Source organism: Garra rufa, chromosome 8 (genome assembly GCF_049309525.1).
Source record: "Garra rufa chromosome 8, GarRuf1.0, whole genome shotgun sequence".
Taxonomy (NCBI): Eukaryota; Metazoa; Chordata; class Actinopteri; order Cypriniformes; family Cyprinidae; genus Garra; species Garra rufa.
The window spans coordinates 27,509,045-27,521,422 of NC_133368.1; the positions used below are offsets into that span (position 1 = coordinate 27,509,045).

Genomic DNA, 12,378 nt, shown 5'->3' on the forward strand with positions numbered 1-12,378 from the left:
CTAATTCAACATCAGTTTCCATTGCTATGTAGGCAAAGAAATTATAATAACCAGGCATGTTATCACAAAGAAAGTCTCTCTAAGTCTCTATTTATATGATGTACTCCAGAACAGTAAAACACATTGAGCAGAATACTTCCCAAGATGACACTCTCCTTCTAAGCATCATTGCGATTAAATGTTTTTCAAGTGGAGTGTGATTTTAGAATGTCATTTTCAACAGGGTGCTAATGCTTTTCCACTTATGGACTCCACGAAATGGTTTGATGAATGCAATTTGCTTTCCTATGTTGACCAAGAAGCTCTATTAGATCTGGAGAAAGCTGTCCATTAGCACTCCCATTCATCTTGGCTGGAGCAAGGCCACCGTTTTACACTTAATATGCTTCTTGCAAAAATTTTCATCTTGAATGGAGGATGACTTTTAGAGGTGTTCTTGTGGCAGAAACTAGCTCCTGCTAACTAAATCACACTAGCAAACCAAACACTGACCCCCTTGGGTGTAAGACAAAGCGGAAATTGCTCCTGGAAATAGCAGTAATTAAAATTCTAGGATCAATAACCTGTGCCTTAGATGTGGAATGCTTCCCATTACTCTGGACACTGTTAAGATCGGTCTGTACACACATGTGCAGGTGTGTAAACATGAAAGACAGATCCACAGGAAGTGTGGGCTACCTTCATGTTGATACGAGAGCAGCACATTAAAGCCATTTTGCAAACTTATATTCTCTCTGTGTGTGAGTTGTGTATAGACTCTGTCTGAATAAACCCATGTTGGACATCTTTTGTTACTGTTATCCAGTGCCACAGCTACAATGGCAAGCATAACAGCTGGCATCCGCTGATTTCAACATCAGACCTCAAGTGGCCACCCTGTATTATTGTTTTTTTTCCATGGGCACAATTTCAGGAGTCGTTTAGCTGCTCGTTAGAACGTTCCGAGCGCCGTGGCTTCAATCCCGTCGACTCCTCTGTGAGCCTGACTCGGATGAACGGTAATTTGGGATTGTTTTTGGAATCATCTCAAAAAATGTCTTCTGCTATCCTGCACTGCAATTTGCATGAATTACCGACTCCTTTGCTTTCAGCTCACGTCATCTTCCGCTAATTCGTAGAGGCGGATATACTTCAGGAGCAAAGATGTCGACGCCAGACTCTACGATGAATTTAGAGGAATTTCATTCTCAGGAGCATGCATTAGCATTTTTGAGCCACAGTTTTGTTTTTGCTGAAATAAAATGTCAAATCTTTAGCATTTTCCTCTCTTGTAAGCCTTTTGTCGAAAACACATTCATTTACTTATGTCTGGCAAAAGAACACGTCACTACTTAGAATCACCAGTTTGGTGACCTTTGTAGTGACCTACTAGTTTTTTTTTTTTTTTTAAGTGAGCCAACACTTAAGGCCATTCACATGCAGCACATTTTCAAAAGTGAACAAAAGCACTATTAGCATATAATTCTCATGCTTGTAGCCATTCTCTCTGCCATGCTCTCCGAGACAAAGCTTTGCACTCTGGCGTATTTGTGTAGTGTTCACATTATATAAATCCATTTACATTAGTTGCACCTACGAAACCAACTACCAGCTTAAAATTTTACCTACCTGATCTCATGACGAAAATATTTCGAAGTACATATCACTGCACTTTCCAACAGAAACGTACACGGTGGTATGTATTTTGAGTATTTTTGAGTTTTCTTAATGAGATCAGGTTGAATTTTACATACTTGCTATGCCTTCTGTTAACAACCTTAAAACATTAGAAATGTACAGAATAACTAGAGCACTAGTCATTGGAAAGATACAGTAAGTTAGCCAATTAATTACTGTAAATGTCTCCAAAACATGCATGTCATCAGTAACACACATACAAGTATGGATGGTGAAGCTACTGAAGGCAGAAAAACTCTTGAGAGCCTGTTGGGGTCTAACTAAAGCACACACTGCACAATTTTTTCTTTTACAGATTTTGTTTGTCATACGATACAATATGAGCCCAGTGAGATCCTGCAAAAAAGCTACATCTTAGAACTGATATTATTAATCATACTCATTGACAAGCAAAATTGAAATGGTACAACTGGGCTGAAGGCACATTTAATTTAATTTTCATTTCAAGCACTACATAGCACAAAACACATTTTTAAAATCCGCATTTCACTATGCATGTGGAAATTTAGCTTGTTTGTGCAGAAACAAGATTCTGTGCGAAGTTAAACTAATATTTAATATGATTAAATGTAATCATTTCATATTTAAAGAGTTAAATAGCAAATAAGACTCAACAAAATCATCAAGTATATTTTGAGACAAAGGTCTTGTTAATGTTTTTCTGTTTTGTTTAAGGTAAATTAAACAGTTTCCTGTAGTATAAAACCCATGAAAGATTTAAAAAAAAAAAAAATTTAAATCCACATTGTTTTATACATATTTTTGACTGTGGAAGGCCCCATTATTTCGATGATGTGAAATGGTTGCATCCGGTGAGCTACTGGCGCTATCTGTTGCTATTTTTACCACAACACAACTTAGAAAGTAAAATGCTGATACAATGAACCATTGTGCCGCTTATGTTTGTAATGTTCAGTCGAAGGGCAACGAGAAGAGATGTACATTTGAACTGTTTTTCTGATTGAAAAAAAAAGAGGAGAAAATGGGAAGATGCCTGTGGATGAATAAAACTTACTAAAGACCTGCGTCTTTGTTCTCTCCACTTTAGCCCTGATGCCTTTGAGGCTTTTAGTAGACCACAAATGAAAGAGCTTAACAATGGCAGAGACAAGAAACACTAGATGCCATCCTGCATTGATTCTCAGCATTGATTTCACTTTATATCCAGGGATGTTTAGACTCTTTGTGGGAAAAATCAATGGTATGGCTAATATCCATTGCCAGCTCTTTTAACAGCTGTGGTCAGTATTTTTTGTTAGTATTGAGTTGTGTAAAAATAGCTCACTGATTGCAACCATTTTATGTCATGGAAATAATGGTGCACCCTAATAATCTAAAATATGTATAAAACAATACAGAGTTTTCTACAACATATTTCAGTAAGAGACATCATTTACATGATATTAAGCCATACGTAATACCTGGGGTCCCTTTAACATGCATGAAACATCACATTTTAAAATCTGATATTAATCATATAATTTAATAAAATCTCATTATTGTTACTACTGTAAAGCCGTATTAAAATATTAAAAGATCTCTTTCAAACAGTGTAAAAAGCTTTCAGAATTTTTGTCTTTTGTATTCTGTACTTCTGTAAAATGAATACATGGTTGTTTTATGACAGCATATTTTTTGAATAAAAGTAAACTGTATTTTTTATTTATCGAAATGCAAAGAATATGGTACAAACTTTGCTAAAGTGATTGTTTTGAACAAGTATTAACTTGTGTGGCCTAAAAGGCTTAGTATTCAATATGTGAGTACTGAGTAGAACATTTCCTTAAGAACATTTCCTTAATGTTTTATTGCCTTTAGCGCTGTTTTTCCCTTTGGCACAAACGCAAACTAGCCCTGTCTATAGTGGCAATTTAAAACTGGGTGGAAAGAAAGGACTGATGTACTGCTCATCCTAAAGAGCAAACTCAGGCTACATTTACACTACTGCATTTTCATTTTAAAAAGCATTACTTTTGCTACGGTTACACCTGCAGTTTACACTACTCCCGCATTTTCGAGCCTCGAAAACGGAGACTTTTGAAAACACTGCAGACCCTATTTTGGTTCAAAAACTCTGGGGTTGCGTTTTAGTGTAAATGGTCCAAAGCGGATACTTTTAAAAACGATGGCATGGCTGCCCACACATTCGATCTGCGTATCCTTGACGACCACATAAACAAAAATATCATGCTCATTTTGAATGGTCATGTGACATGCGTTTAGTGTGGACCAAAGCCGTTTAGAAACAGAGTTGCGACGCGCTTTGATCTCGCTGCCTCGCGGTCACGTGGTTCATGGAGTGCTGTCAATTTGTTTCAATGAGTTTAAATAGGAGAGACAGCAGTTTTAATTTCGAGTAATTATTAACACATAATGTGCATTGATTGTGTATTGATAACTACTCTGAATACGCTTTACAATCCCATTTTATTCTGGGGAGTGATAAAGAGACGTAATTAATATGTTCTCATACTCATTGGCAGTCAAATGTGACCAAACACCATAAGTGTACCTTTTATTCAATTAAATAATTGTAATATATCGTTCAGTTCTATTTAGTTAATATTTTGAGAAGTTTTTTTGTACTAAATAATATGTGCAAAAATGATCCTGACCATTTAAAAGATAACATTTTTTCTAATATAGTATTTATATTACAGTTTGTGTGATATTTAAAGTTAAAAACATTTGAAAGTATATTTGGACACTCATTTTTTTATGTTTTCGAACGATTTAATGTTAAATAAAAAAAAAGTGTGCATGAATGCAGTCTTTACTGAAACTCATTCAAAATCCTACGAAGACTAAAAACTTAAAAATATGACAACTAGTATCTGGTTATGGTCGCTATTACGGTGTTTCTCACGTTATCTAAATGCATTTACAGTATAACTGTTTATTTTTTAACGATAAACATTAACTATAACATGCTTCATAAAATAACACTACTGGCCAGCTTTTTGAGAGGTCAACTGATGCGTTAAAATGTAAAAAAAAAAAAATGCTGTAATTTCTTCAATTTACCAGCGACTGTGCTTGAGAAGCTCTGAAATAAATGGGCTTCAATGCAGGAGCTATTGGTTGTTTGGAACTATTGGCCGCTCCATGACACGCTTTAATTCCGCATTCCTCAGTTCCTATGGAAGCCTATGGGAGTGTTGCAACTCTGTTTCTAAACGGCTCTGGTGTGGACGAAGACCGTTTCTGAAACTCAGTGAAAATGCCAATGTAGACGAGATTTTAAATCACCATTTTAAAACGAAAGCGCACTATTGCAAACAGGGCCTCAAAGTCATGCACTTTTAAACCTAACTACAGAATTCTGAATTTGAATTGAATTTAGAAATTCAGTAAGATAAAAAATAATCCTGTGTCAAGTCAAGCCAATGGAAACTACATACAGTAAACATGAATACAGGGTCATTTGACCCCACTGGACCTCAATGGTCAACGCTAAGTCTGGGTTACACCCACAATATCACCCCTCTCATCAACGAACACAATACATACTACCTACTACCATGCCTCAATCACACACATGCCTACAATAGCCACACGTGAAGCACACTTACACATACTCACACACGCATTCACACACACCTACACCCACACCTCAGCAGCATGGAGCGTGGCACAGGGCACTACTAGCGTGAGGCTACTTCTACTGCAGCATGCAACCCCCAAACAAACACCCACACACGCGCAGATTCACACGGAGAAGCACATGAGCCGCCAGCTTGCCAGGTGTGGGTGTTTTTAAGGGGCTGGACATGTTCTTACCATTGTCCAACAGGTAAAAGACAGGACTGTAGTGGCTGGACCGCAGGTTGGACACAGGTTCTCCTGTGCCTCGAGGGTCATTATGGAGGGAAGGGGTGTAGGGTGCTGGAAATCAGAGATCACACAGTCATTGTCACATACCAGGCTCAGCAAGGTTGAATTAAAGTAACTTTCAGTTGTGAACATGATTTTGAATCTGTTAAGTGACAAAGAACATTTGTTCAATGTGCATTTCTTAGAAAAGCCAGCCTTGAACTTGGAAAATATCTGCTAGAATTGAGCTGTTTTTCAATTACTAAGGACATTTCAGCACACACAAGTAGTGGAACGGTGCATTTAACCTCATCAGACAAGATGAATTCATACGGCTGACAAATCACTGCAGGTGTCGACCTGAAGGTATAAATCATGATTGCTGTGTGAATTGAGGCCAGACTGCCGAGGGTAAAGATGAGAGAAGAGTGTGATGAGAGACTGACAAGTGCATCGCAGGAATCTTGGTTGTTCTACTTCAACAGCAATGGCCTTCCTCAGTTTTTTTTTTTCTGGAACCATTTGCCCTTCCTGTCCAAAAGCTTCATTTTGCTCTTGTTTAAATATGTTTCTTGCCATTTGATGCCAATATAAACTCAGGACTGTCTACATTGTTTCACCCATCTGTGCTGCAGCATCAGCTTACTTTACATTGATTGTGCTTTGACTTTCCGTGATAACAGATAAAAATAAAGATGACGGCACAGCTGCTATCTAAAAAATGTTGGTATTTAAAAACAGGGTTATTATTCATTTTTAATTTCATTTATAACAATAAAAAATTTCCTCATATTAATACAGTATATTGTGCTCTATTTTTATGGATTTGTACAGATTTATCTACTGCAGCTATCAAGTCAAAGTCAATACATAAATTTCCTTCATAATAATACAGTACATTGTGCCCTTTTTTTGTTTTATAAATATTTAGCAGCTAACTTCTAGCTGGTCTTTAGCTGGTAGCAACAACAACAACTTAACCACCTAAATGACCAAATTAGACCAGCTAATAAAGAGCTACAAACAGGCAAAACATTCTAGAATACAGCAATAACAGCTTTTACACTTAAAATGTCAAAATAAATGTTTTGAATATTTCATGATGAAATGACACACTAAGTAAAGCTTTTGTGCTGTGGAAAGGTTTTAACGCACACTCATCTCTGCAGGTTAGACAAGTACAATAAGCTCATCAGAAAAACGGAAAACAAATTACCGCTTTCTGTCCTTTCACATCTCTTTTCGTTTGCTCCCATTTTTCCCTTTTATTCCAGAATAATCTTTTTCTAAAAATATTTTTGTTGGTCACAGTTGATGGCTGACATTTCAGCTTATTAACCACCTGGCAATGTGCCACAATCAACAGGGTCCCAGCAACCCACCTCAACCCTGATGACAAAAACAACACCCGCACAAACAAACAACAACAACTAGTCGACTAGACAGAGAGAGATAACACTTATGAGAACTTCAAAGTGGTGTGCAGCCCAATTACAGGTCTTGATGGAGAGCAGGGCAGACTGAAAATCCGAGAGGAGGTATACTTGAGGTCAGAGACGATATGAATAAGTGCCAATAAATAAGATGAGCGAAAGATGAGTATGATGTAAAACTCAACCTTTTTCACATAAAGTAAATACATTAGCGGCTAAATCAGAGTGTAATTTTATGTCAGCCGAGGTGATGTTAGCACAGGAAGAGCTTGTAATGGTAAAGGGTTTGTGCCCCTGAGCAAACGCATGAAAACAGCACCAGAAACATCTGCGCAACCTTGAGTCCATTCATTATTCATCTATTCTGGCTTAATGCTACTTTCAAAAGCACACATCTAAAAGCTAAGATAGAAGTTATAACAAATAAAAAAAGGTCAAATAACAACAGTGCCATCAAACATTTATTTGACGCAGCCAATTTCCATCATCTCAAGGTTCACATTTTTTCCTATGAATGTAGCAGAACAAACAGAGTAATATGCAAATAACATCCTTTTACCTGTGGTAAGTTAATAGAGGACTTGGATTCCTGAACGCTGCCTATTTTCCCTGAACTTTTTTTGATTCAGGTTTAGAATCATGCTTGTTCAACGCCGGGCACGTTTATATCTAGTAATGAATATACAGTCAAACCAAAATTTATTCAGACACCTTCGACATTTCTCACATTATCACAGTTTATTCGCTGTAGTTTAGAAAATGGTATTGAAATATGACAAGAACTCAAGAGTTAAAGGAGAAGTTCACTTCCAGAACAAAAAATTACAGATAATGTCATCCCCTTGTCATCCAAGATGTTTATGTCTTTCTTGCTTCAGTTGTAAAGAAATTATGTTTTTTGAGGAAAACATTTAATTTTTCTCCATATAGTGGACTTCTATAGTGCCCAGAGTTTGAACTTCCAAAATGCAGTTTAAATGTGGCTTCAAACGATCCTAAATGTGGCTGTAAACGATCCCAGTCAAGGAAGAAAAGTCTTATCTAGCAAAACAATTGGTTATTTAAAAAAAAACTACTCATACACATCGCAGAGAGAGACAAGATGAGCATTAGAAGTTAAAAAGTATATAAATTGTAATTTAAAAAAAGACCGTTTCACTAGATAAGACCCTTCTTCCTCGGCTGGGATCATTTACAGCCGCATTTGGGATCGTTTAAAGTTGCATTGAAACTGCATTTTGGAAGTTCAAACTCGGAGCACCATAGAAGTCCACTATATTGAGAAAATCCTGAAAAGTTTTTCTCAAAAAACATAATTTCTTTACGACTTAAGAAAGAAAGACATGAACATCTTGGATAACAAAGGGGTGAGTACACTATCTGTAAATTTTTGTTCTGGAAGTGAACTTCTTTAAACTGTGTCAGAACAAATTCATCTCGATAATGCCAGATAACTTTAATAGAAAGGTATGTAATGGATTACAATCAACCAAAAAATATTCAGACAACTGTTAGTATGACAATATTTACACAACTATCAATACTTTGTTGACCAATTACCAAGCAATGCTTAATTTTGTTGAGTCTGCAGTCTAAAAAGGTTGCATTAGCAATTAAAGAAAAAACACTTAACACTTAAGCAAAACATGGTCAGGTAAAAGTGTCCGAATAATTTCTGGTCCCAAATGTTTTATCAATTTTACTGGTAGTCCACTGTATGAAGATTTTTTAGGTATAATATATCACAGTTTACTTACATAAATGAACTATAGTGTCCTTCACCCACTAGGGGAAAATATAAAAACTTATATCTGGTGTCTATATATATAGGCCTCCCCTGAGCCCATTGAGTTTTAACAGACACCTAAAGCATAAGGTGGGTTTAGTGGGAGAATGAATGGGTGAAAGTCTCATGAGAGGAGGCAATGCCTCCATCGTGATTGGATATGACAGGACTGCCCTTTGTTTTCATGCATGCTCCGCTTTCACAAATGTCTGTCTGAATGAACAATATAGTGGCATTAATGGTAAGACTATTAAAAAACAACAACAACAACTAAGCAATAAATGCACACACTTAGATATTACAACTTCGTTACGTCAAAATAAGACTTAAAATGGCATGAAAACATGATCAGTGGGAGTTTTTAGTGAGTATTCATCTTGAATACTCACTAATTTAAAGTAAATCTCCATTTCTGTGACCAGTATTTATAAAGCTTTGATGACTGATGATCCCCAAAAAATTTAAACTTTTAAAATAAAAAGCTGAACTTAAGTTCAAATAAAATATATTGTTTTACTAGTGAGTTATTATTTTGGAATAAATGTAAAATGCTTTAAAAAACTAACTTGATGAGATACTGGGCTTTAATAAACAAAATATTGATTACACTGTTAATGTAAAAATATGAATCTGATAGTGTAAGTAATGTTTATTTAAATGAAAATGTGACTGGGACATTTTTTTTGATTAAAAAAAAACTTTGTTGGACATTGTTATACTACCAACTAGTGTCTATTTTCTGAAAAGGTCAACAGTGCCCATATTTGAAGAAAAATCCAGAAAAACATTAAACACCAAGAATGAGTGCGCTGGAATACTCACATAAACACACACACACACACACACACACACACACACACACACACACACACACACACACACACACACACACACATGTTGGGTTTACATGTTTTATGGGGACATTCCATAGACATAATGGTTTTTATACTGTACAAACCGTATTTTCTATCGCCCTACACCTACCCTACACCTAAACCTAGCCCTCACAGGAGATTGTGCACACTTTTACTTCCTCAAAAAAAGTCATTGTGCATTATTTATAAGCCTGTTTCCTCATGGGGACCTAAGAAATGTCCCGACAAGGTCAAAATCTACTGGTATTACTATCCTTGTGGGGACATTTGGTCCCCACAACGTGATGAATACCAGGTACACACACACACACACACACACACACACACACACACACACACACACACACACACACAAATAATGTTTGCTTCATCATATTCTCCTTCCTCATCATTATTTATATTCTCTAGTCCTTCAAACTCTCTTTTTATGCTTCAGTGGCTGATGCCCAGAATCTCAGTCCAATTTTTGGCTGAATTCCCCAGCCAATCGTAGAAGGCCATTTCCTGACTCCTGTCATAATAGCTGCTTCCACAAAAAACACATCTGAATTACTCAGCAGCCTGAAGCCAACGCAACAAATCCCACAGAAGAAAACACACAAAAGCTACTGTTCTGACAGCCAGTTCTTTACCACAGAACATTCTAGAGAAAATCACACACATGTGACTCCTATGCTTCACTAGAGGCTTGAGATCTTCAAATTCACAATTCTGTCATTATTGTACATAAATGGGCATTCTTCCAAAAAGTCTTCTTTTCCATCTTCTTTTCTGAAATTCACATAGGTTTGCTAATTTTCACTTTTAGGTGAATTATTCCTTCAGAAGAAGCATACCTCATGTCTCCTCGCTATCTCTCAAACTACTAATGTTAGTCTACATCCCTCAGCTCGCCTCCATCTTTCAGGCTGCCTGCTGAGCTGGGAACTGGGAAAACAAGCAGAGGCTTCAACTGCACTGAGACATGCAAGTAAAGTGAGAGAGAAACACAGACAGCAAATGTTGTATTCTTGACACACCGCACAAAATGTGCCTCTGATATTTCAAACAACAATAACTTTAAAAAGACACAATGCAATATATCTTCCCCTGAGAAATCAAAGCTTTACTGAAATACTTCCAAATTAAGAGCTCTATTTAGATCCTCAAGGACAAGCACTGTTGTTGTCATCATGTTCATCCCACTGAGGCGATGCAAACATTGAGTAAAGCTCTGTAAACATTATGATATCCTCATAAAAATTCTACACAGGTTATGATGGCTTTAAGGAAAAAAGAAGAAACAAAGACATTGGAGGTAAGAGAACGGAGGAAAGAGACTCCAGAGACTGAAGACCTGTGTTGTGGGGAAACTTAAAAAAAGAGGACAGAAAAGAAAAAGAGAAAAACTGCAGGATGAAGTGTTATCATTTTAATGTTTTTGTCATTAAAGCTGTAATGTGTGACATTTGCACCACAAGTGGAATTTAAAAAAGAATGACTGTTATTAAACAGGTTTCTCAAACACTCCCCTATCATTGTTTATTGTGGGGTGTGGCTATTAGTGATGGATGTGGTTTAGGTTTAATTGGGTAGGTGTGGCTAAAGATGGGTATAATCAGCACTAGGAGTAGATGGGATTATCAAAGGTTATTTTAAGTGGGCGTGGTCATGAGCGGGTGTGGCTATCTTAAGTAGGTGTGACCTATCATGGGTGTGGCTGTCAAATGTAGAAGTGTGATTTTCAGAAGTGGTGAGGGAATCAGAGGTGGACGTAGTCATACATGGGTGTGATTTTACAGGGTAGGAGTGGCCAATCATGGGCAATTGGTAGTATGTTAATTTGGTAGTTTAGCCAAAAATAAAAATTCTGTCTTACCCTCAATTACTCACCCTAATGTTGTTTCAAACCCGCAAGACCTTTGTTCATCTTCGGAACACAAATTAAGATATTTTTGATGAAATCCAAGAGCTCTCTGACCCTGGAATAGACAGCAACAAAACTACCATGCTCAAGGCCCAGAAAGGTAGTAAGGACTTGGGCTGCCCTCGACTAAAGACTTTTCTGGTCGACTAGTTCATTTTAAGCATTAGTCGACTATTAGTCGCACGTTTAAATCATAATAATGAGCTTTTAATTGCTTACATAGCCTAAAAAGTCCTCAAGCGCATACATAAAGCTTGCCACAGCACATAGACAGATATAATAATTATGAATGTTTCGGGAAAAAACTGAAAGGACATTTTAACATTTTAATAATTTCTTGATAAACTGCTTCTTTGTTTTCGGCTTAAAAGTTTCATGTTTCGTACAGATAACATAATTTGAGAATTTTTGTTTTCTATTTGAATTGGTTTATTTGAAAGTAGACATTTCACTCTCTATAGATATATTTTACATGTCTGTAAGGCAAGTACACTCTTAAAAATAAAGGTGCTTCAAAAGGTTCTTCACATTGATGCCATAGAAGAACCATTTTTGGTTTCACAAAGAAACATTCAGTCAAAGGTTCTTTAAAGAACAATCTCTTTCTTACCTTTCTATAATCTGAAGAACCTTCTTTCACCACAAAGAACCTTTTATGAAACATAAAGGTTCTTCAGATGTTAAAGGTTCTTCATGAAACCATTTAGACAAAAAAGGTTCTTCTACGGCATTGTGAAGCACCTTCATTTTTAAGAGTGCATACAGAGTTTTGGAGTTTCGTGCTCAAGTTCACAGAGACTGAAACGGCAGAAAGTGTATCCTGTTTGCTTTTATTGTTTCATCATTTTACAAAGCGCAATGTTTTGTTGTTATTTGAAGCGCACACAA

At 36.6% G+C, this 12,378-nt stretch overlaps 1 protein-coding gene across 8 annotated transcripts in view; it reads right to left on the bottom strand.

Moving 5' to 3' along the window:
* The window catches only part of stxbp5l (syntaxin binding protein 5L), a 215,583-nt gene that overhangs the window by 35,124 nt on the left and 168,081 nt on the right, over positions 1-12,378 (bottom strand). For 4 of the 8 annotated variants that reach the window (XM_073845453.1, XM_073845452.1, XM_073845454.1 and 1 more), the window contains one exon: positions 5,458-5,562. The exons of the other annotated variants lie outside the window; for them this stretch is intronic. In XM_073845453.1, coding sequence (XP_073701554.1) covers positions 5,458-5,562 — 105 coding nt within the window. The remainder of the gene's footprint in view (positions 1-5,457; positions 5,563-12,378) is intronic. 8 annotated transcript variants of the gene reach the window in all.